Raw genomic sequence first — 19618 nt, 5'->3', positions numbered from 1 at the left:
TTCTTTCACATTTTTGCACTTCTTCTGTGTTTGTTACTGTTATTGTTAAAATGCTCTCGGGTCGTCAATAACTTACAGCAAATAATTGTAAAATTGTACATATTCAATATAATACACAAACAACGTTATTTGGAATCTGGAATTTGCTCAAAGAATTAACAAATAGCAGATTAGCAGACGATTTCTATGAACATTTCGTGTCTGTTTGTTTTCTGGATCATGTGGTGTGGGGACGACTGTGGCATGGCTTTGAGTATTTTATACATTAGCTTACTTATGTGGCGATCAGGGTTTGGTTCGTACTACATTCATTCATTCATTATTTGTGTTATATTTTTTTTTGGTGGTAAATAGTTAAACAGCAATGATAGTCTGGGGAGGCATACGGCGGTAATGGGGGATCGGTTCTTAGATAGTTTGCTGCTAGAGCAACCCCACAATTGTCTCCGTGTCGACTACTTACATAGAGAAGTCTTCTGTTAATGGATTGTTTAAGTATGTAAATATAGTAAGTACTTTTATATCGTAAGTAGATACAGATTTATGTCTTTTAAGTAGGTACTTTGGCTTTCATTAGAGATACGATATATGTAGTGGTATAGCTTTCAATTATACCTGGTTACGTGTGGCATGGGATGGGCTACAGATTACTGGGCACTTGTGCTAGTCTTCTCCCATCGCGAACTCGTATTGGATTGGTGGTGCATCATGCAAGTGTGGTGTAAATATTTGATATGTATGCCGTTGCGTTTCAGATGCAATTATGTGTCAACATAGGGCTACTACCATTCATGGATGTGCCGGGTCTGTACGTGTTCGTGTACTGTTCTGTTCTGTATTTTATGTTCGTGTAGTATGGATAGTATCATATTGTTTAGTATAGTACTCGTACACATATGGTGTATACTGTGCGACTAGAAAATTCTTTGCTTGAATAAAACCTATGCAAAATATAGCCGTAATCGTAGTTGTAATTGTAATCGTAGTGTGTTCTTAAATACATACTGTATGGATTTAATGCTTGTGTGTGTGTGTGGGGGGGGGGGGGGGGGGGGGGGGGGGGGTGGATGCACGGGTTTAAATCTAGATGGGGGTGTGCGTTAACGTTAAGACCGCCTCAACCCAACGCTACTGCCCCAAAGCGAGTATTTGTCTGTCACCATTTCATTTCGTATCGACTCGAATCACTCCATTTGTAATGTAATCCGATAATTCTTACATAACCCGACACTTCTCTTTGGCACCGCCGCTGGCACTGGCGCTGGCCTCCCCGTTCTCTGGTATGGCGCCATTCGTTTCCTTTGCCTTTTTCTCCTTCTTCTGTTTCTTTTGCTTCTTCGTATCCAATTGCAGTGAGACAGTACGCGTTTTCTCCATATTGAGGAGCTCCTGAAACAGCTCGGTTACATTGTGGTTGGTTTTGGCCGATGTCTCCATGAACGATATGCTCCAGGTGGTGGCCTGCGCCTGGCCCTCAATCTGCGACACCTGCGAAGTAAATTTGTATGAGTGAGAATGGTCCGGACCATGCTCCTGTGCACCTACCTCCCGCAGCTCGGCGGTCTCATCACACTTGTTGCCCACCAGCATGACGGGAATGTTGGGTATGTCGGCGCCCTGCATGGAGGAAAGGAAGGTAAGTGATGCTCTAGGATCTGTGGCACTGTCCTACCTTGAGCTCTTTTATTAGCGCCCAGATGGGCCGTAGCTCCTCCAGACTTTGCTTGGAGCACACCGAGTAGACCAGGATGAAAGCGTGTCCCTTCGATATGGACAGTCGCTGCATGGCTGGGAACTGATGCGATCCCGTTGTGTCTGTTATTTGCAGCGTGCAAATATTCTTATTGCAGCTGATGACCTGCCGAGTGATCATGATTGCGATTAATGGGATAATGGGAACCCAGAAGCTCAGCTCAGCGAAGCACTCACCTGTCTGTAGGTGTCCTCAATGGTCGGAATGTAGCTTTCCCGGAATGTGCCTTTGATGAATCTCAGCACCAAGGAGCTTTTCCCTACGCCGCCGGCACCAAAGACCACCACTCGGTAGTCGTTGCTCTGCTCCGGTGCAGCACGCGTCACCTGGTTCTTTTGCTCCGTCATCTCTCGCTGCGAATTGAGGTGGGTGGTATATCGTTTCGATATTGGTTGGCTCCTCCACACAGGAGCTGGCAACAGCAGAGGCGGATGCGGAGGCGGAAGCGGAGCTGGCTTGTTTGCTTGCTGTCGACCGCTTGTGGAATGTTCTACTTGAGCGCCATACTTTCGTTTATCTGTAACGATTAAGAGCAAATCAGTTGGTCATAACGCCCACGCACGCACAACACAACCTTTTCGTCGTCTGTGGGTTTTGCGGGTGTGCGATGGGTGTTTAAGGGGTGGGGTGGGTGCGGGTGTGGGCTGTGGGCTGTGGGACGCACTGCTTCAGGGTTCCCAACCACAAATAGGGGAAAAAACACTACGCTGCGTGAGTGTTGCGCTAATTTTAGCCATGTGCCATCCAGTTTAAGGAAGGGTATTGATTTTTTTTTTACTTTTTGTGACTTTGTTGTCAACGCGACAGATCGGCATTGGCATCGGCATCGGCATCGGCATCAACCTCATCATTATCATTATGATTAGGGTTACATACTATTATTATTGCGTTGGCGGTTCGCTCAGGTATCGCATGATGGCCGGGCCCGTATAAATAGCGACGCTTTGATGTGCGGGGGAAATGCAGGGCGATTGCTGGTGGACAAGCCACAGTAGCAGCTTGCTTGCACAGTGGGGTCGGTCTGTTTCCGCCCAAGTTCCAACTGCTTACTTCCGCATGATTGTCCTGCGACCCCGTGTCCGTATCCGCGTCCGCGTCCGGGTCCGGGTCCGGGTCCCGTTTCGTTTTGTTGTTTCGCACTTATTGTTTTCCTTCTCCGCACACAAACACATGCACAAACAGCACACGCACACGCACACGCACTACACACTCACGCACTTTGCTGGTGATTTTCCCCTATTTTATTTTGGCTTGGTTTTATCGATTTTATCTGTGCTGCAGTTCCGCCTACTCACACAGACATTGGGGCGATGGCGAAGGCGAGGGCGCCTAGAAGCCGCGATAGTAGCTGCGGGAAAGTGGCCTGCCGCTTGCAGGATCTGAGGAGAGCTTCAATTGCGTCGCAATTGTTACTTGCATTTCGTTGCACTTCGATTCGTTGCAGAATTTGTTGTTAACGTTGTCGTTGTCGCTGCCGCCGCCGTAACTCTGCCCGTGGTCTTTGCTGCAGGCCGCACTGTGAAATCGTCCAATGGATCCCATACGAGTCCCGCCCACCAGCCACGCTACCCTGCTGCTGCTACTGCTGCCCCCACCAGTATCCAACGGTGGCCAGATTTTCAAGCGTCTGCGCATTGCCACGGACCCGTTTACGAAAGCTTTAGCCCCGACACGAACCCCAACGCGCGGAAGCTCTTGCGCACGGCCCCACACCCACACAGCCGGCCGGCCGGCGTGTGCAAAACGGGAATCGGAATTGAAATTTTCCGCCGGCCGTGTGGAAAGCCGCGTTTCGACGGTGTATAAAGCAGGGCGCATCCGGCAGATGTGCATCAGTCAAGTGAACAATCCAATCACCTTCTCTACTCTTCCTCAAGTGAACTAACCACCAAAAACCAAACTCAAGATGCCTTGCCCATGCGGATCCGGTAAGTTTGAAGACAAGAATATCCAGTGTCATCCTGTGAACTAATTGAGTCCTTCTTCGCATCTCCAGGTTGCAAATGCGCCACCCAGACACCCAAGGGAGCCTGCAACTGCGGCACTGACTGCAAGTGCGGTGGCGACAACAAAGCCAAGTGCGGCTGCTCCAAGTGAGGGGTATCCCAAGCCCGCCCAAGCCTACTGGCATCCATCCACATACCCGCACCGATAACGTTGTATTATTTTTTGCACTCTCCAAACGTCATGCAGCACCTATTTTATAATTTGTTCCTCGCTTTGCATAATGTCCAATAAACCCAATTGAAACTTGAGCGGTGTCAGTGTCGTCGTGTCTGGTTTTTCAGTTGCGAAATCATTTCTCTGTTTGTTCTCTCTTTCTTAGGATAAACAGACGTACATATGTATGTACTATTTTTAAGTGGAAATCCGTAAGATGTTTAAGGGGGGTTTGAGTGCTCGGTGGCCCCAATCTTCTCGAGCCTCTCTCGTTGTCGAGCTCTTTAACGACACTTTAGAAGTGTTCAAGTTAAGCCTCCAATACCAAGACAGTGCAATAGACTCATCAAATTCACTCAACTCAAAGAACCTGTAGAGTAATTCGTTTGAAATTGACCCGGGTGTACGGGTACGATGGTAACCAAAGACCCTCCCCAACCCTAACCACATTTGTAGTGTACGAATAATGGTGTTTTATTTTGTATAAGCCTACGAAAGAAACTTAAGAAGTGTGTATGTGCTACATCTAATACTAGGACGCCTCGGTACAGGCTTAGACGGGGAATGGAACTGAACTGTTCGGTATACATAATGCGCAGTATGTCTACATATGTATATTGTGTGTACATATGTACATATGATTCGTTCTGTTTATCAACTTAGGTAAACAAATACGAGCGAGATATCACGGCGGCAGTTCTGAAATTGTTGAAACGAAGGTGCACTCACACAGAGCAGATCCGACTGTATATACAACAATGTACATACGTCGTACATAAGGTACATATACGATTGGTGGCACTGGGTGTAAAGTGCCGGGCTTATTTGATAACAATGTTCTGTGTGAGTCGCTTCACGAAGTCCACATTGAGAAAATTGGCCATCAGTGTGAGCACCGACTTCTTGGGCGGACGACAGTGCCGGAGACCCGCCTCCTGGCAGCACACGTTCGGGAAACAGTCCAGCGTTGAGGTACACGCCTTTGGGTGGAGATCAAAGATTGGTGGCGGCGGGGCAGTGCACTCCAGATACTCGGTGACTGCAACAAAGAAGATTCATAATTATCGGATACTCGGAAGATCACTCTGGGATTAGTCCAACACTCACGATAGTCAAAAGAACGCTTGACTGGCGCCGGCGCCGTCTCCAGCTCTGGCTGAGAGGTGCGACAGTACCGTCTTCGTCCGTCGGGGCAGCAGACTCTTGGCCAGCAGTCCATATCCGTGCTGCATTCCTGGACATCCCACCACAGCTCGGCCAGCGGCCTGGTAGGGCACTTGCGAGGTATCAGGCCGAGTATGGCTAAAGGAAACAGTTCGTTTAATGGCTGGGCGTACACCGAAGGAAGCCTTGAGCTCACGTGCATGGACCGCCTCTTCCAGGGGCTTCGCCACTCCAGAAACACAGCTGCTGGCACCAAAGATGTCGCAGCACAGCTCGTCCCGCTGCCAGACAGCGCAGTCCTTGTCCGTCTTGCAGATCTTCGGGAATAGCTGGAAGCGCACCTCGTTTTCCCGCGGACAGTTGAAGCGCAGCCGTAGCTCGGCGGCAGCTCGTTTCTCCTTCTCCCTATCCCGCTCCTTGCCCTCGCCGCTGGAAAATGTCAGGGTGGGCAGAGCAATACGGAATGGTCCATCTGTGGATGGCCTCACAGTTGTAGTTGTGGTTGTGGCTGTCCTTGTGGTCGGGCTGGATCTGGGTTTAATGGTGGTCTTGGGCGGCTTTCGATAGCTGATCTTTTCCTCCTTGGAACTGAACTTCTTGGGCGGATGGGGTTGCTTGGTTGGCGGCCGAACTGCAACCAGACTCTGCTGTCCAAAGCTCCAGAAGCTCGGATTGAAGAAATTGAAGCCATTGGCCAAGCTGGGACGGGCCGCTGTGCAAGAGACACACAGAGAGAGAGAGAGAGAGAGGTGGAGAGATATGGAAAGGTGATTTCACATGTGCTCAATGGCCATTCCGTAGTAGTATTTCTGCTCCAAATAGCAGACATTATTCGTACTATAGGCCAAGTAAAGCGCAGTTCCCGCCAGTCATAAAGAGCGTTTTAATATACCTACTATTTTGTTTGGTTGCCTCTTCCCCCCGCCTGCTTCCCCATGCTCCGCCACCGCCACGATTCGTGAACAATTGCATGGTGGCCTGTTGGCCAACGAATCGTATCTATGGATTCCCACCCACCCCACTCGCAACAGTCCCATTCCCATTGCAATTACGTGGCCTGCCATTGCAACAATTTAGACTCGAACGAATCGGATGGGAAGTGACCCGAGGAGCAGGGCGTTTGCCTCGATTAGTTTTACGAGCATCAGCGCCCAACGACACTTTACGAGCCCACAGTTTCCGTAAAATAAAAACACTTTAATTGCGTGGCAAGTTCAGGGCGTCATCCATTAGGCTGAAGGGAAACTAAGGCGCTGAGGCATTGCACTTACAAAAGTTCTAAAGTCGAAATATGCTGCTGGTCGCGTTCAGGCAAATTATCAAAGGCCTTAGGCCCCAACAATCCGCGGCCTTGTCTCTCGCGAAGCTATCAAGGTCTCCTGCTGCAGCAGTAAAGCAAATTCGAAAGCATCGCTGCTCCAGTTATTGGCTATGGCACGGCACTTAACCTATGCACCAGACACCAGCACCAACAACTCAACTAGTTATGGCTCATTCGAACGGGTATATCAGGTTTTGCATACGGCTTGGATTGCTCCCCTCTCTAGGCAACAGAATGATTATCCACCGAGAGTATGCGGGCTGTCAGTGTCCCCCAGCCTCAACCCAACCTCTGACCACTTCTGTTTCGCTCTTGTCGTTGCCAATTTCAATTTAAAAGCGAAACCCATACCGACACCGAAAGCTAGGTCAGTGCCAGCATCTTCGACTAGTTTTCTTGACGAATGGCCAATGGTTAGTTGCATTTGGACACCAGTGCTAAAGTCCAGCTGCAGTTTTCGCCAATCCCACTCACTTGTTGTACTCGTCGTGGTCGACGTGGTTGTTGTGGACGTCGTTGATGTGGTGGTCGACGTGCTGGAGTTTCGATTGACCGGCCTGCGTCGCCGGACAATCTGTGTGCGCCTACGCTGGTCCGATGCCGTCTGAGATCTTGCCTGGCTCGTATCATTCCGCCCAGCTGCTCCTCCCGCCCTCATTTGTACAGCTTCACTGTCTGACAGCACTAGTGCAGGCGCGGGTTGCGGGAGCCTGTATTGTGCAACCCCTCGAGGGGTAGATACCTTGGTGGCAGTTGCATAACCGATGCACAGGTAGAGGCTGCTTAGAAATGGCAGCGGCAGCCACAGCAGCACAAGCAATCTCATCTCGGATAAGCAGGTCACGAAGCTGGCAACGACCTCTCGATGCGAGTTTCTTCAAAGTGTCGCACCCTTTGGTGTCTAAATCTAAATGAGGCGCTAAACGCACATTTCTCGGCCAAACGCAAATCGGAATTGTGTAAACTACGGGTAACACAGCGCGCAACGTTGTTTAGACACCGAGCAACGGCGTCAGACTCAAAAACCCCAATTGGCGAATGTGCAAAAATTGTAATTTTCGGCAGCTCCGACAACAAAACCAGCTGAGATCGCGCTGCTAGCACAGCTAAGAGAGCCAAAGCTGTGGGGCTGACCCGCTCTTTAGCACCGCAGTGGGGCGGCCAAAACGAAACTGGTTTTGGGATTTTGTTTTGCTTTTGGGCTAATGTGCAGTCGCTTGGCGGTGAATGCAGCTATTGCTGGTGAGACGGTATGGATGCCAATAGCCCACTAACAAGGAAATGTAGGCTTCAGAGCACGATATTGCTTCCGGCTTTCCAGAAAGGATGGTGTCCTGCTTAACTAGCTTTCCTTCAATGCTCTTTCGATTCTTCACCTCAGCTATTAATCAACATGATATTCCCGAAACAGATAACAGACAGCAGCTTCATTTCAGACAATCGGCTCAGTTCATGCTTTGAATTGGTGGCACCTGATTTAAAGATCGTGGATTGATAAGTACGAGCGCTTGGAACTGGCGGCCCGCAGTTAGCTCATCTTGGATCTCCTAGTCGATTGCGTGTTCTGATTACGTTGGTTAAAGCTGCTGCTACCTTGGAGTGTATCACAGCCGAGTCAAAATATAACACAGTGGTTTTCGGTTCTTGTTATGGTATAATCAGACGGCGATTTAAACAACTAGTATTTGAACAAAGACCCTTTCTATAAAGTGTTGAATGTAAAAATACGTGTTCGTGCGTAGTTGTACTTGTTGAAAATGATGTTGTGGAATCAGTTGTCTCCAATTATTCACAGTGCACACGCTGACAGCTTTCTTGTTCTTTAAATCTCCAAATGATCAAATTATGTGGTGCAGCATACTGGCATATTAATTTACGCAGTCCCCTCCGCACTGATGGCGACTGATTATATTAATATAACGAATGTTGTTTTTAGACATGCTTAGTGCGCGCTAAAATAAGAAGTGACGCTTAGTCCAGCTGTAAGAAAACAGAGATTAGTTTTTTGATAAAAGCAAACGTTATTGTAATAGAATGCTCACCTTCTTGAAGCCAATGTCGTTGGCGTACTCCCTGAAGCACTGACGGCAGATGTTCAGACCGTACTTGCGGATGAGACCGTGACGGTTAGAGCAGGCACGGCTGGAATTAAACAAGTCATAAGTAGATTCTATGCTTGTATAGATTGTTTGAGATTTGGCAAAAGTTAATAGCACAGCTATCGCTGCAGTCGGCTGCACCATTTCTATAAAGGAATGACGCCGTGCCGCATGCAACTTTACTTTGGCCACCCTTAATTAAGGAAACAGTCCAACATGTTTAAACACATATTTCCGTACTCAACCGGGGGCAAATACCATTTAGCATTTAATTCAGCAACGAATTCACATTCAATACAAAATATAGCAAATATGGTAGTGCCATGCGTGCAACAAGAACTGGGCGTGATTAACCTCACTTTCTACAGGCATGCGAAAATCATAAAAATACGGGGAGTCGGGGCAAGCATTTAAACAAGTTATGCACTATTCGATGCGCTAGATCACGGGCTACCCAAATCTTACCAGCATCGGGAGCCTTGGCCGTATTTGCGTGGATGAGAGTACCAGAGAGTAGCGAAACCCATGTTGGCGTCTATACGAGAAAAATCGAAAAGAAAGAAGGAACTAGAGGTGTCAACTGTGCCGAGTTATCGTTAGGAATACGGTCCGACCGTTAGAAATATACCGAAATATACCGTCTCATTTTCAAAATATACCGATGAAAAATTAAAAGAACGAAGGATAAATATATATTTTAGCTGATACTAAAATTGTAGGTGATATTTTTTGTCTGGCGATATGAATATGGATATATTTGTGGGATTTATCATCCACAGATTTGTTTTTCACAGTTCGGATCAAATCGGCGATGGACAGGGTAGTTGCTAAAATCATATCGGTATTTTTGTGCGATAAGCGCATGCACTTATATTTCGAGCCGCAGAACGATTTGGCGGCTTATTTTAAATAAAAAGCATATATAAACATATTTACACAATTTTACATGTATGAATTTGGATAAAACGGTAGAGATGGATTATTCTTAACCACTACAATTTTACGCTTTGGTCTTTCGGGTTTCACTGGAATCTCCTGTTCCATTTGCTGTGGTTCTGGCTTTGGTTCATAAGAAATTGTCATAGTCGGCTCTGGGCTCTCGTACACAATTATTTCTTGATCTACGTCTTCATTCATGGGCGTGGGCTCAGCCTCCTCCACACACTGCTGAATCTCAAATTGGCTTGGAGTGAATCCATCCATTGGATCGCAATACATTCCATCTTGTTCTTCCGTAGCGAAGTTGTTTGGACCATCTTCCTCAGGACCGACATGAGATCCTGATGCTTCCGCCGAGTAGCTGTCACCATCGCCCATTTGCTCCAGCTGGATTCTGGCCTTTGCTGCTTGCGCCGACTCCAGCTGAAACTTCTGCATCTGCATCATAAGACGCGAGTTGGCGTCCAAATGGGAATGCCGTGCACGTATATGCTTGTCCCGGTCTCCGCGTTGGCGAAATGTCTTTGTGCAGAAGAGGCAGCTATATGGTTTCTCGCCAGTGTGGATCCTCTGGTGGTTCTTCAGGGCATCGGCTCGGTAGAACCGCTTGCCGCACTCATCGCACTCGTAGCGCCGCTCCCCGCGATGTATAAGACGGTGCTGATAGAAGACGGAGCCGGTGAGGAAGCGCTTTCCACACACCAAGCAATGATACGGTCGCTCTCCAGTATGACACTTGCGGATGTGATCGTTGAGGTCCGGACGGATGGTGAACTTCCTATCGCAATTGGCCTCTTGGCAGGCGAAGGGCTTGACACCTGTCAGGCCCACGGGAGAGCTGGTGATCGGCCAGGGACTACGCTGACACAGCTGACACTTACCCTGGTGGAAGCGCAAGTGCTGCCACAGATGGCTGGACTGAGTGTACGACTTTCCACAGACGTCGCACAGGTAATGGCGAAGGCGGCCGTTGCCATAGCTGGGGCCGTTGGTGCGCGTCTCCTTTTCGCGCCTCTTCCTGTTCAGATGCTTCTCCTGGTTATGCTCCTCCACCTCGTGGGCATGCGTGAAGTTGGCATCGCAATATTCGCAGGGCAGCACAAGTGTACTGCCATCGGCGGTGAGGCGTGGAAAGTAATGGTAGTAGATGTATCTAGGAGTTTGGAGAGAAGGACAATTTGATATGAAAGGGAATGGAATGAGATAGGGAAGTGGATCGACATCTACCGGTGCTCCTGCAGCAGGTCTGCAGTGGAGAACTTCTGCTCGCACACATTGCACACAAAGTACCGAAACAGAGAGACATCCAGCCGCTTGAGTTCCTCGCGCATGAATATACATTCCGTCTGGAAATGCACACTGGCCTCCTTGGTCGTGTTCATTGTAATGCCGCAGGCGGTGCACTCGAAGCGCCTCTCCGCCACGTGAGCGGCCGAGTGGACAAGCAGCTTCTCAATATCCGCAAATACGTACTCGCAAAACTCGCATTGCAGTACACTGCCGAGGATCAGGGTGCTAGATAGCCCGGCCTCAAACGCTCGCTTCTCTTGCTTCTGATCGACACTTCGTTTCTTTGACTGCACACAAAAGAAAAGCCAGTCCCCCTTCAGCATACGCTTACAGAAATCTTTCTTTTCGGATTCGTTCTCAGACGTCAGTGGTTCGAATAACTTCGGTTGATCGGGATAATGGACACGGGCATGCTCCATGGCCTGCTTGCTGTCATAGAAGATGCGGCCACAGTCGTTGCACTTTATCACTACGGCCAGGCCGGGGGCAGGCGGAGCCGGGTTCGATGGCGCATTGGCCTGTGGGGCGATCAGGTTCAGGGCATGCTTCTCCATGTGGCGCACCAGGCCGGAGGGATGCACGAACTGCCGATCGCATATACCGCACTCGTTGATCTGCTTGCCCGTCTTTCTGGGCACCGAACTGTCTACGCCCGTGGTGACATCGTACTTCAGTTCGTCCTTCATGTAGCGGCGTAGGCGTACTTGATTTTCCAAGATGATGCGCTCGGTGCCTCGAACATAACGTGGCGCCGGGACCAGTCCCATTTCCATCGCCGTCTTCACTGCTCGTGGCTTATCCTGATGTCCGAATGTCTCATAGACGGGCTTTGCGACGTCTTCGCATGAACAAATGTGACTGGAGAAGTACACAGCGTCGTACTTGCCACCGCAGTGACGGCACTTGTAGATGCGGGACCCAGTCGATCCCGTGCTCATGCGTTGTGCTGGGGGAAAGAGCAACGAGAACGCAATCTTCTGATATGAGGGATGAGAGGGAATGGGACTGCAGTTGTCTACCTTGAAAGACCGACTCCTCTGTGGTCATCTTACTGTTGGTGACGCCTGCCAAGAATTCGCGTATTTTCATTTGCTCTGCTGCCGGATCAAAATCTGGCTGGCCGTCGGCTTCCTGGAGTATCTGCTTCAGCGCAGGATGCTCCAGAGTGCGCTGAAGAACCACCTCAGTGGACATCTGGATGATGGGTGGCGGTGGCGGTGGCCTGGTAAAGAGCTGGACCAGTTCCTCCTGGCCGAGAACTCGCTTCACTTGGCTGTTCCCCTCGCTGGGTGCCAGGACTGTGGCATCCGGCAGGTGGCTGAAATGCAGCTGCGACTTGTCGCCAACTTCAATCTCCGCCAGCGTATACTCACCGGGCACCCCCTCGTTGAGCTCCAAGCTCTCAAAATTCTCGTCAGCCATGGCTCTGCAAGAAGTTTCAAAGTTTTCGGACCAATAAATATTTTTTTTTTTTTGCACTTTCCAAAAATTCCGAGTTCGAACAAGTTTCAATTTTTTTTCGGATTAAAATTACAACGACTTTGCCGACAAATTAGAGAATGATTTTGGCCTAGCCCCAAATCCGAAAACTAAATGATTTGACAATTAATGCCAGGCATGAGGATAAATATTTTTGAACGATAGTAGTGAAAGAATCAAAGCCTAACCTCAAAATCGAAGATATTTTTAATCGAATTAGTTCGATAAACTATGATATTAATGCAATAAAATAAAACTTTTCTATTTGCATCACTTTAGATGGAAAATTCAGGACATATAGCCGCAAGTCCTGAGATTTGCCAGCAATACGTGCTTCATTAATCTTTTGCTTTGCCCTATATATATTGATTCTACTTAGTAGAAGATAAGTAAGCATAAAATTCGACTTTGCTATTCATTGTGTTAAAAAATTGATATATATTTTTAATATGTCTAATAATGGTCTACTTAGTACATGATGGTCAGATCAGACAAAAATTACATGCCTGCCTTAAAAATAGTATATGCTCCTTTATTTCCGATTCAAGAGACCTCACTGGGGGTTGTGCCTTCATGTTAAGATCAGTCCAAACCCAATATTCTCGAACCAGTTTCCGCTCTCTGCAGACATTAGTCACATACTAGGCAAAATGACAGGTGGAGTACCACTACCGAAACAAAGCTCATGCTCATTGTTTATATTTTCTTTTGGCTCTGGCCTGTCGATGTCGACGCTGCTCTAGGTGATTACCTGGTCCCCAGTTATCAGTGACTCTAGATAAGGCGCTTTGCAAAATGAGTAAACGCCAGGGCCTAACATGACATACCACTGCCGTTAATCAGTCCGACCAACTGCCTTCTGCTGTTCAAACTTGCTCCGGCTGCGGTTACGGCTTCCTTACGTCTGCGATCTTCCCGAGCTCTGGAGAAACCTTGGACGGACATTTTCGGTGTACGAGTCAACGGTAATTACGAGGGGTCTTGGACACGAGCTGCATGCTGCTGCTGCCTCTACCAACTGCGTTTGAGAGGCTCTGTGAATTTCCCTGGTGACTGATGAGACAGCTATGAGTCACGCGACCAAACACCAATCCGAATCCCCAAATTGATAAACTTCTTATCTGTAAATTGGCTACAAGATAATGCCCATAGCGCACTGTGGAAACGGGCAGGGGAGGGAGTCCGTGAGTTTGTTCCGAGTGGGCTGTGTGCCAAGTCAGTGGATGGGGCGGCCGTCTTATTGGAACCGTATTAACGCAGTATCCAACTCGTATCCGTATCCGATTCTTTTAGTGTTGGGCGCAGCATGGACGGTTACTCGTACGCGTACATCTCCGAGCCCGTGGAGTTTAGACATGTGGAGGGCAAGGCCCTCGACTTCCGCAAGACGTTCGATGTGCGGGGTCGTGGCACCGACGAAATGCTCCAGCTATACCTACGGAAGGCCAACCTGTCCGACGACCTTGACCGTCTGCCGGCAATTCTGAGACGGGCCTATGTCTATGACATAATTAGGAGCCATAAAGGGCCAGGTTATTGGGTGGTAATGGCGAACAACAACAAAATAGTGCACTCCGCAATCATCTCGCCATGTCACATACATTTGACTTGAATGCTGCTGTTCTCTGTCGTTTCAGCCGCCGTCCATGCAAGTGAGTAGCGACGTCTTTGCCCATCCGCCACCTGCCGTACGCCCACCTCCCGCTGCCACAGCCAGAACCACGCCCTACGCCGACAACGCCAGTCTGTACAGCATGAAGAGCTCTTCCTCATCGAACAGCTTGGACCGCTACCTCGGCGCCCCGCCATCAACTGCCATTGCAGGACCCAGCTTCGGCACAAGCGTCCTGGTCAGCAACAAGGGCTCCAAGTATGAGATCAGCGGCCCCGTAAACTTTCAGCATGTGTCCGGCGACGTAACGCGGGATCGCACAAGAAACGCCTTCGACCTGAACGCCGATGCAAACGACAACGTCCTGAGGAAGTACATGATGGAGCGGGGTATTACGGAGGCGGACATAGCGGACATGCGGCGCCAGGATGTCATCAAGAAGATTGTCCATTCGAACTTCACCTGGATGGTAAGTGGGATCGAGCTGAACAGAAAAGTGCAATACTTATTGATCAATCTTCTACTCACGCAGCCCAAAAAGCAGGATTTTCAGGCTCAGCCGAAAGTTCAGGAACACCAGCCACGGCCACTCCTCTATGCCACAATTTCAACAAACAATAAGATCACTCCGCCGCCATCACCTCCGCCAACACCACTGATTTTGAAGCCAGGTCCCACACCGAGTTTCGCCAACTACGCCTCGCTCACATCACGCTTTGTGGACATCTCGGATATGGATATGCCTTCTGTGGTGAAGCCAGCAGCTCAGACGCCATTCAGACAGCAGGAGGTTGGTTCAGTTGTTCCCGTCCAGGTTCAGTCTCAGCCACATCAAGTCATCAGGCCGAAAGTGCCTCCGCCGCCATCGGCTGTGACAGCTAACAATACGTACGCGTATCCGGCCGCCATTGACATGCGTCAAGTGCGACCCTCTGGTCCTCAAAAATCAGCGACCGAAACGTACGCCACGATTGCGCCACAAAGAAAAGCAGGCACAATGCGCATCCCACCACCAGCGCCTCCGAAGCCAACGATTTTGCCCAACACCAGCTCGATGATGGCCGTGCAATACGCAACGGGTTCTAAGCCACCACCGCCTGCACCTCCAATCAAACCAGCACCTTCGATCAAGGCACCAGCTGCGGTCTATGCGCCTCCTCCACCTCCGCAGCAAAGGCCGAGTCCAGTTGCATCAAGCATTCCTCCGCCGCCACCCCCAATGCCGGCTGCAACTACATCTGGTGGTCCACCACCACCACCACCGCCGCCGATGCCAGCTTTAACCGCGGGCGGACCTCCCAGGGCAATCCCAAAGTCAGATCTGCCTAAAGCTGCACCCACGGCTTCTGCGGGCGGAGATCGTGATGCGTTCCTGGAGAGTATACGGAATGGAGTAGCACTAAAGGTAATAAATTGATTGCAAATTGACGATCTAATTTCTCACATCCCACTCACACTTGCACTTGCAGAAGGTTGATACAAAGGCAGCTACAATAAGCGGCATTAAACCACGACCTGAACGAAAAGCAGCACCACCAGCAATGGATTTCATGAGTGAACTGAAGCTTGGACTTACGCTGAGACGTACAAAGAATCCGGCCGAAAATCCATATTCCGATGAATCACAAGCATAGCCGTTAAATATTTAATTGTGGCCGCCGCCACACTTTACAGCACTGGACGAAATACAAGGCTGCCATATTAACAATTTTAAGTTTTAAATACAAATAACCATGACAAATGAAACCTTTGTAAATAAATATGACTTCCATGATAGGATAGGGCATATCTGTGTTATTTCAGACTTGATTCTTCATAAGCACACATACTCGTAAAAAAAAGTCTCGTATGTCCGTTGTTTTTTGCTTGTGTGCAAAGCCACAATCAGCTGACGCCGGTCCCTCTGGGAACACGAAACTACTGGAATTATTTCTGATTTGCTTTCTTGCTGGATAACTAGCATTTGCGCAGTTTTGATAGTGAATTGCAACAAGTGTGGACTTGGGAAAACGCGCAGAGTGCCATTGGGAAGTACGGAGTCTGAATTATGCAACGCATTGCAGTTATTGGTGGCACCGGCATGACCGGAGAGTGTGCCGTAGACCACGCCATAGAGAAAGGTAGGTATTCTTATTCTTCAGAGCTTTGACCCTAAACGAATCAATTCTTGCAGGTCTGACGGTGCGCCTACTTTATCGTACAGAGGCCACTGTGCCCGAACGTTTCAAATCCAAAGTTCAACTGGTGAAAGGCGATGCCACCAATTACGATGATGTAAAGCGCTTGATTGACGGCGTGGATGGCGTCTGTGTTGTTCTGGGCACCCGTAACAAACTGGAGGCCACCACCGAACTATCACGTGGCACGGAGAACCTCATTAAGGCAATGAAGGAGGAAAAGCTCACCAAGTTCTCCATTGTCATGTCTTCGTTCTTGTGGCGTCCCCTTAACGAGGTGCCCGCTGTATTTCACCGCCTGAACGAGGAACATAAGCGCATGCTGGATTTGACAAAGGCCTCGGGATTGGATTGGATTGCCATTCTGCCACCGCACATTGCCGACGAACCGGCCAGTGGGTATACCGTGGTTTACGACGAGGCACCAGGACGTCTAGTTTCCAAATACGATCTAGGAAAGTTCATTGTTGATAGCCTGGACCAGCCGGAGCATTATGGAAAGGTTTGCGGCATTGGCAAAAGCCCAAAAAGTGCCTAAAGCAATCCATCATAAATTATCAAAAACAAATCCGACTGCTGTGCATATAAATGCGAAATCATTTCGGATTTCTAGAATATTCATATTCAAGCCTGTTAAGTCAAACTAACCATCTATATAAGTACATACCTTTATGTAATGTGAGCGAACGCACAATAAAACTTTCCATTCTGAATAATTTAATTGAAATTACGTGCAATATCGTGTCAGTTGGCATCGAACGCTTAGAATTTGAAAACATTAGCACCTGTCGCATTAAACGACAGGCAGGTATTTAAAAAATGTGTAACCATAAAAAACCCGTAGAACCCCAGGCCAAAACAGCTTCCGCTTTCAGAGAAATGCCAAGAACAAATTGGCGTACGCCACAGAGAGAGAGAGAGAGGGACTCGCGACAGTTTTCTGGCAGTCGAGATCTCTCTTCGCCCCTTACATCATGCTGGTGTTTATTTTTGTGTAAGAATTTTGCATGACGCTCGCTGGGCAGCCGACCGACATGCTAGCGGGCCCCCGTCAAATATAGCTGCATAAAAATAACGCCGCACACCAGCAGACCATCAATTCATAGATGTCGCAACCGTGAACTTGAACTTGTCTGAACAGATGATGGTCTGATGTGCATACATAATTCATTATACAGGCAGATGCTTCCGCCGTGAGACGGAGACTTCCGACCAGGAACAGACTTGAGGCTTTTTGGCATTTACAATTTCTACGTACATATCTTTATTATAAGTTATTGCCTTCGTTGAGTGCTTAATGCTAGGGCTTCGATATGTTTCTATGCTATGTTTCGTTTGGAAGATACTTGAGCTATTTTCTTAGCTTATTATCATCATAGGCAGGTAGTTATTCGTCTAGAAAGCAATTATGCACACGCTTGAGCAAACACTAGTAACACATCATCAGAAGTTCACACAACTTATTTTACATACAAATACCTCATTTAGGATTAGGATAACATCTGTAGTACCATGCCTTAAACAAACGGATTACTAAAATAAAAACAAAACAAATCGGTTTGACTTTTGTCATACAAAAAGAACCAAAAAGTTTACAAAATACACGCGGAAAGTATTATTCAAAAATCAACACAAGCGTATCATGAAATGAATATTGCTTATCGGTGTAATGGAATCAAAAGCTTATGCTGCAACTACCAATGCGCGTGTGGCATTGTGGCACATTCCCCTAAATTGGTAAAATGCGATCAGACTACGGCACAGCTGCTGGCAGGTGAACCTTTTACCAAATTTGACTAGTTAACGGCCACAGACTGCTGCTGTTCCTGCTCGGCACTGTTCAACGTAGCCAATCTCACTACTACTACTGGCGTTGATGTCTATAAGACCTTCTTCATGTATTTCTTTTTGGCATTTTGTAAGCTGGGCAACTCGCAGTGACGCGGCCCGTACATGGAGACGGGCGCACAATATTCATAGCCGATGCGTTCGTAGAAGCCATCCTGATCGATGGTTGATAGATATATTGTCTTCAGGTCGAGCACAACTCGACAATAGTCCTCGGCAAACTTCATGATCAGTTTTCCGAATCCCTGGCCGCGGTAGCTCTTGTCTACAACAACAGACTCTACAAAGCAGGCCTTCTTCTTGGCCGTGATCGGGCTGAGCTTGAGGTGCGCTATAACCCGGCACATGCCCTCTGTGGTGAGGACCAAACTACATGGCAATGTGTCGCAGGAAGCCTCCAAGGACCTCATTCGCGCCGTCTCGGATCTGGGCCATTCGGCATTGATCAGAGCACAGGTGTCCTTCATCAGCTCCGGATAGTTGTGTATGGGCACCACATTGAACGGGCTGCCAGTAACGTTGAACGGTGGAAGCCCCTGTAAGTAAGATAGTGTTAGTATATCCGATACTCGTGGCGGACGGAGAGTGGATGCTGTAATAGATTCGGTGCTGCTGATCGTTTACTTCATAATACGGCTCCGGTTTTATGTAGCGCATATCGCTGAAACTGACAATGAGACTGGGCTGGGCCGGACCTACTGTCGTTGTGCCCGCTTAAGGTATGAAAGGGTGCAACAATCTAGAAGAGAATAGAACAGAATTGTTTCTTTTCGCTGGCCAACTTTAAGCACACTGAACATATTTATGGGTAATATACACAGGAAATACACATAATATATGGTATGGGTTAGGACAGCATCAGAAAAAGAAACATGCCCACACTGCCAGCAGTTTACCGTCCACTGGGACTCAGGGCTAAAATGCTGGCAGTGCTATCGACGCAGGACAAGAAGTGCAGGAATTTGGAATAATCAGCATCAAAGAATACAAAACGTATTGCCACTGAAACAGCACACACACACGCACACGAAACATACGTATGTGTGTATATATATGTACATATCTATACAATATTTTTCGAAAATCAAGGTGAGGCGTAAAAAAAAGAACGTTCTCATACATGTATGTATGTATGTGCGAGACTATGTGCGTTGCGGCATTGACTGGCCGCCTACAAAAACATACGTACATATGTACACAAATATATGGAATCAACTAATAATAATGGATGTGTGCAGATGATCAAGGCTATGACTGTTGCTGTGGCGCCAAGAGTCGCCTATGTACAAATGAAGTGGAAGTGGGTGCCCTCCAACCTGGGCACGCACCAGTACACACACTTTGTTTAACAATTGGTATTGATTTTATGATAGGTTACCATTGCGAGAGCTCGTCGCTGCTGTGTCTTTGATTCCTCCCGTGCGCCACGACGAAGTGAACAGAACAAACTGATATGGTTCCCAATATTGAGGATGAAATGGGCCAAGTTCTCTGACCGTTTATAGAGCGTGTGAGCGGCAAACAAACTTTAATATGAGTGCTTATTATTTGCTTGTATTTGTAGCAGCAGCGACATCGGGTACTGTGTGTTTTTCTCGGTCAGCCAGCTGTTTGACCAAAAAGTGTGTGTGTGTGTGTGTGTGGCGCGTATAGTAATTTGCGCGCCCGGAAAATTGAATATCAGTTTGATTTAAAACGGAATGTTTTTATTTTTAAACTCATTTATATATGTAGCTGCGCTCTGCTTCTTCTTGGCCTGGCCTGCCATCTCGGTCC

The 19618-nt window shown here is 48.2% G+C and overlaps 8 protein-coding genes across 12 annotated transcripts; 3 read left to right on the top strand and 5 right to left on the bottom strand.

Annotated features, from left to right (window-relative positions):
- Positions 1–1215: 1215 nt before the first annotated feature.
- On the bottom strand, positions 1216–3519 carry LOC6588059 (GTP-binding protein Di-Ras2). 2 transcript variants are annotated; one of them, XM_002013716.2, is made up of 5 exons: positions 3049–3519; positions 1930–2270; positions 1673–1858; positions 1546–1617; positions 1216–1488 (listed from the first exon to the last, which is right to left on the bottom strand). In XM_002013716.2, exons 2-5 carry the CDS (start codon positions 2098–2100, stop codon positions 1216–1218), a joined length of 702 nt encoding a protein of 233 aa, XP_002013752.2. In that variant the 5' UTR covers positions 2101–2270; positions 3049–3519. The 2 variants fall into 2 exon arrangements, with proteins under 2 accessions (XP_002013752.2, XP_026844151.1); XM_026988350.1 differs by lacking the exon at positions 3049–3519 and adding an exon at positions 2630–3008.
- Positions 3520–3595: 76 nt separating this feature from the next.
- LOC6588063 (metallothionein-1) lies at positions 3596–4008 on the top strand. The gene is made up of 2 exons (XM_002013714.2): positions 3596–3681; positions 3750–4008. Exons 1-2 carry the CDS (start codon positions 3660–3662, stop codon positions 3848–3850), a joined length of 123 nt encoding a protein of 40 aa, XP_002013750.1. The 5' UTR covers positions 3596–3659; the 3' UTR covers positions 3851–4008.
- A 382-nt stretch (positions 4009–4390) lies between these two features.
- Positions 4391–7405, bottom strand: LOC6588073. The gene is made up of 4 exons (XM_002013713.2): positions 6873–7405; positions 5274–5789; positions 5021–5215; positions 4391–4952 (listed from the first exon to the last, which is right to left on the bottom strand). The coding sequence occupies exons 1-4, from the start codon at positions 7222–7224 to the stop codon at positions 4735–4737; spliced, it is 1281 nt and encodes a 426-aa protein (XP_002013749.2). The 5' UTR covers positions 7225–7405; the 3' UTR covers positions 4391–4734.
- Positions 7406–8032: 627 nt separating this feature from the next.
- LOC6588123 (40S ribosomal protein S29) lies at positions 8033–9043 on the bottom strand. Its single transcript, XM_002013712.2, has 3 exons — positions 8963–9043; positions 8441–8540; positions 8033–8378 (listed from the first exon to the last, which is right to left on the bottom strand). Exons 1-3 carry the CDS (start codon positions 9022–9024, stop codon positions 8370–8372), a joined length of 171 nt encoding a protein of 56 aa, XP_002013748.1. The 5' UTR covers positions 9025–9043; the 3' UTR covers positions 8033–8369.
- A 385-nt stretch (positions 9044–9428) lies between these two features.
- LOC6588152 (testis-specific zinc finger protein topi) lies at positions 9429–13095 on the bottom strand. Of its 2 annotated transcripts, XM_002013711.2 has the most exons (5): positions 13033–13095; positions 11746–12152; positions 10664–11672; positions 10318–10589; positions 9429–10254 (listed from the first exon to the last, which is right to left on the bottom strand). In XM_002013711.2, the coding sequence occupies exons 2-5, from the start codon at positions 12146–12148 to the stop codon at positions 9440–9442; spliced, it is 2499 nt and encodes an 832-aa protein (XP_002013747.1). In that variant the 5' UTR covers positions 12149–12152; positions 13033–13095; the 3' UTR covers positions 9429–9439. The 2 variants fall into 2 exon arrangements, with proteins under 2 accessions (XP_002013747.1, XP_026846296.1); XM_026990495.1 differs by having other exon boundaries at positions 9429–10589.
- LOC6588122 (formin-like protein 3) lies at positions 12652–15596 on the top strand. Of its 2 annotated transcripts, XM_002013710.2 has the most exons (5): positions 12652–13170; positions 13499–13748; positions 13843–14286; positions 14350–15222; positions 15287–15596. In XM_002013710.2, the coding sequence occupies exons 2-5, from the start codon at positions 13512–13514 to the stop codon at positions 15449–15451; spliced, it is 1719 nt and encodes a 572-aa protein (XP_002013746.1). In that variant the 5' UTR covers positions 12652–13170; positions 13499–13511; the 3' UTR covers positions 15452–15596. The 2 variants fall into 2 exon arrangements, with proteins under 2 accessions (XP_002013746.1, XP_026846305.1); XM_026990504.1 differs by lacking the exon at positions 13499–13748 and having other exon boundaries at positions 12653–13170.
- Positions 15597–15718: 122 nt separating this feature from the next.
- LOC6588134 (flavin reductase (NADPH)) lies at positions 15719–16710 on the top strand. Its single transcript, XM_002013709.2, has 2 exons — positions 15719–15937; positions 15991–16710. The coding sequence occupies exons 1-2, from the start codon at positions 15865–15867 to the stop codon at positions 16530–16532; spliced, it is 615 nt and encodes a 204-aa protein (XP_002013745.1). The 5' UTR covers positions 15719–15864; the 3' UTR covers positions 16533–16710.
- Positions 16711–17234: 524 nt separating this feature from the next.
- On the bottom strand, positions 17235–19572 carry LOC6588155 (N-alpha-acetyltransferase 80). 2 transcript variants are annotated; one of them, XM_026988724.1, is made up of 3 exons: positions 19221–19572; positions 18467–18581; positions 17235–18378 (listed from the first exon to the last, which is right to left on the bottom strand). In XM_026988724.1, the coding sequence occupies exons 2-3, from the start codon at positions 18497–18499 to the stop codon at positions 17875–17877; spliced, it is 537 nt and encodes a 178-aa protein (XP_026844525.1). In that variant the 5' UTR covers positions 18500–18581; positions 19221–19572; the 3' UTR covers positions 17235–17874. The 2 variants fall into 2 exon arrangements, with proteins under 2 accessions (XP_026844525.1, XP_002013744.1); XM_002013708.2 differs by lacking the exon at positions 18467–18581 and having other exon boundaries at positions 19221–19571.
- Between the last annotated feature and the right edge of the window lie 46 nt (positions 19573–19618).

This window comes from Drosophila persimilis, unplaced genomic scaffold, assembly GCF_003286085.1.
Source record: "Drosophila persimilis strain 14011-0111.01,24,50 unplaced genomic scaffold, DperRS2 tig00000000-arrow-pilon, whole genome shotgun sequence".
Classification (NCBI taxonomy): domain Eukaryota; kingdom Metazoa; phylum Arthropoda; class Insecta; order Diptera; family Drosophilidae; genus Drosophila; species Drosophila persimilis.
The sequence above is the reverse complement of the archived record's forward strand: the minus strand, read 5'-3'. Positions and strand labels throughout refer to the sequence as shown.

Bases quoted from the DNA above. Each gene is read 5' to 3' on its own strand.
- LOC6588059 (XM_002013716.2), bottom strand. From the start codon at position 2,100: ATGACGGAGCAAAAGAACCAGGTGACGCGTGCTGCACCGGAGCAGAGC. The intron at 1,859-1,929 runs GTGAGTGCTTCG...ATCACTCGGCAG, and splicing joins TTGAGGACACCTACAGACAG to GTCATCAGCTGCAATAAGAA. The intron at 1,489-1,545 runs GTAGGTGCACAG...TTTACTTCGCAG, and splicing joins AGACCGCCGAGCTGCGGGAG to GTGTCGCAGATTGAGGGCCA.
- LOC6588063 (XM_002013714.2), top strand. From the start codon at position 3,660: ATGCCTTGCCCATGCGGATCCG. The intron at 3,682-3,749 runs GTAAGTTTGAAG...TCGCATCTCCAG, and splicing joins GCCTTGCCCATGCGGATCCG to GTTGCAAATGCGCCACCCAG.
- LOC6588073 (XM_002013713.2), bottom strand. From the start codon at position 7,224: ATGAGATTGCTTGTGCTGCTGTGGCTGCCGCTGCCATTTCTAAGCAGC. The intron at 5,216-5,273 runs GTGAGCTCAAGG...TGTTTCCTTTAG, and splicing joins GGAAGAGGCGGTCCATGCAC to CCATACTCGGCCTGATACCT. The intron at 4,953-5,020 runs GTGAGTGTTGGA...TCTTTGTTGCAG, and splicing joins CAAGCGTTCTTTTGACTATC to TCACCGAGTATCTGGAGTGC.
- LOC6588123 (XM_002013712.2), bottom strand. From the start codon at position 9,024: ATGGGTTTCGCTACTCTCTGGTACTCTCATCCACGCAAATACGGCCAA. The intron at 8,541-8,962 runs GTAAGATTTGGG...GTTTAATTCCAG, and splicing joins GGCCAAGGCTCCCGATGCTG to CCGTGCCTGCTCTAACCGTC.
- LOC6588152 (XM_026990495.1), bottom strand. From the start codon at position 12,148: ATGGCTGACGAGAATTTTGAGAGCTTGGAGCTCAACGAGGGGGTGCCC. The intron at 11,673-11,745 runs GTAGACAACTGC...TCTTTCCCCCAG, and splicing joins AGAGGAGTCGGTCTTTCAAG to CACAACGCATGAGCACGGGA. The intron at 10,590-10,663 runs GTAGATGTCGAT...CCAAACTCCTAG, and splicing joins GACCTGCTGCAGGAGCACCG to ATACATCTACTACCATTACT.
- LOC6588122 (XM_002013710.2), top strand. From the start codon at position 13,512: ATGGACGGTTACTCGTACGCGTACATCTCCGAGCCCGTGGAGTTTAGA. The intron at 13,749-13,842 runs GTAATGGCGAAC...CTGTCGTTTCAG, and splicing joins AAGGGCCAGGTTATTGGGTG to CCGCCGTCCATGCAAGTGAG. The intron at 14,287-14,349 runs GTAAGTGGGATC...CTACTCACGCAG, and splicing joins ATTCGAACTTCACCTGGATG to CCCAAAAAGCAGGATTTTCA.
- LOC6588134 (XM_002013709.2), top strand. From the start codon at position 15,865: ATGCAACGCATTGCAGTTATTGGTGGCACCGGCATGACCGGAGAGTGT. The intron at 15,938-15,990 runs GTAGGTATTCTT...CAATTCTTGCAG, and splicing joins AGACCACGCCATAGAGAAAG to GTCTGACGGTGCGCCTACTT.
- LOC6588155 (XM_026988724.1), bottom strand. From the start codon at position 18,499: ATGCGCTACATAAAACCGGAGCCGTATTATGAA. The intron at 18,379-18,466 runs GTAAACGATCAG...TCTTACTTACAG, and splicing joins AACCGGAGCCGTATTATGAA to GGGCTTCCACCGTTCAACGT.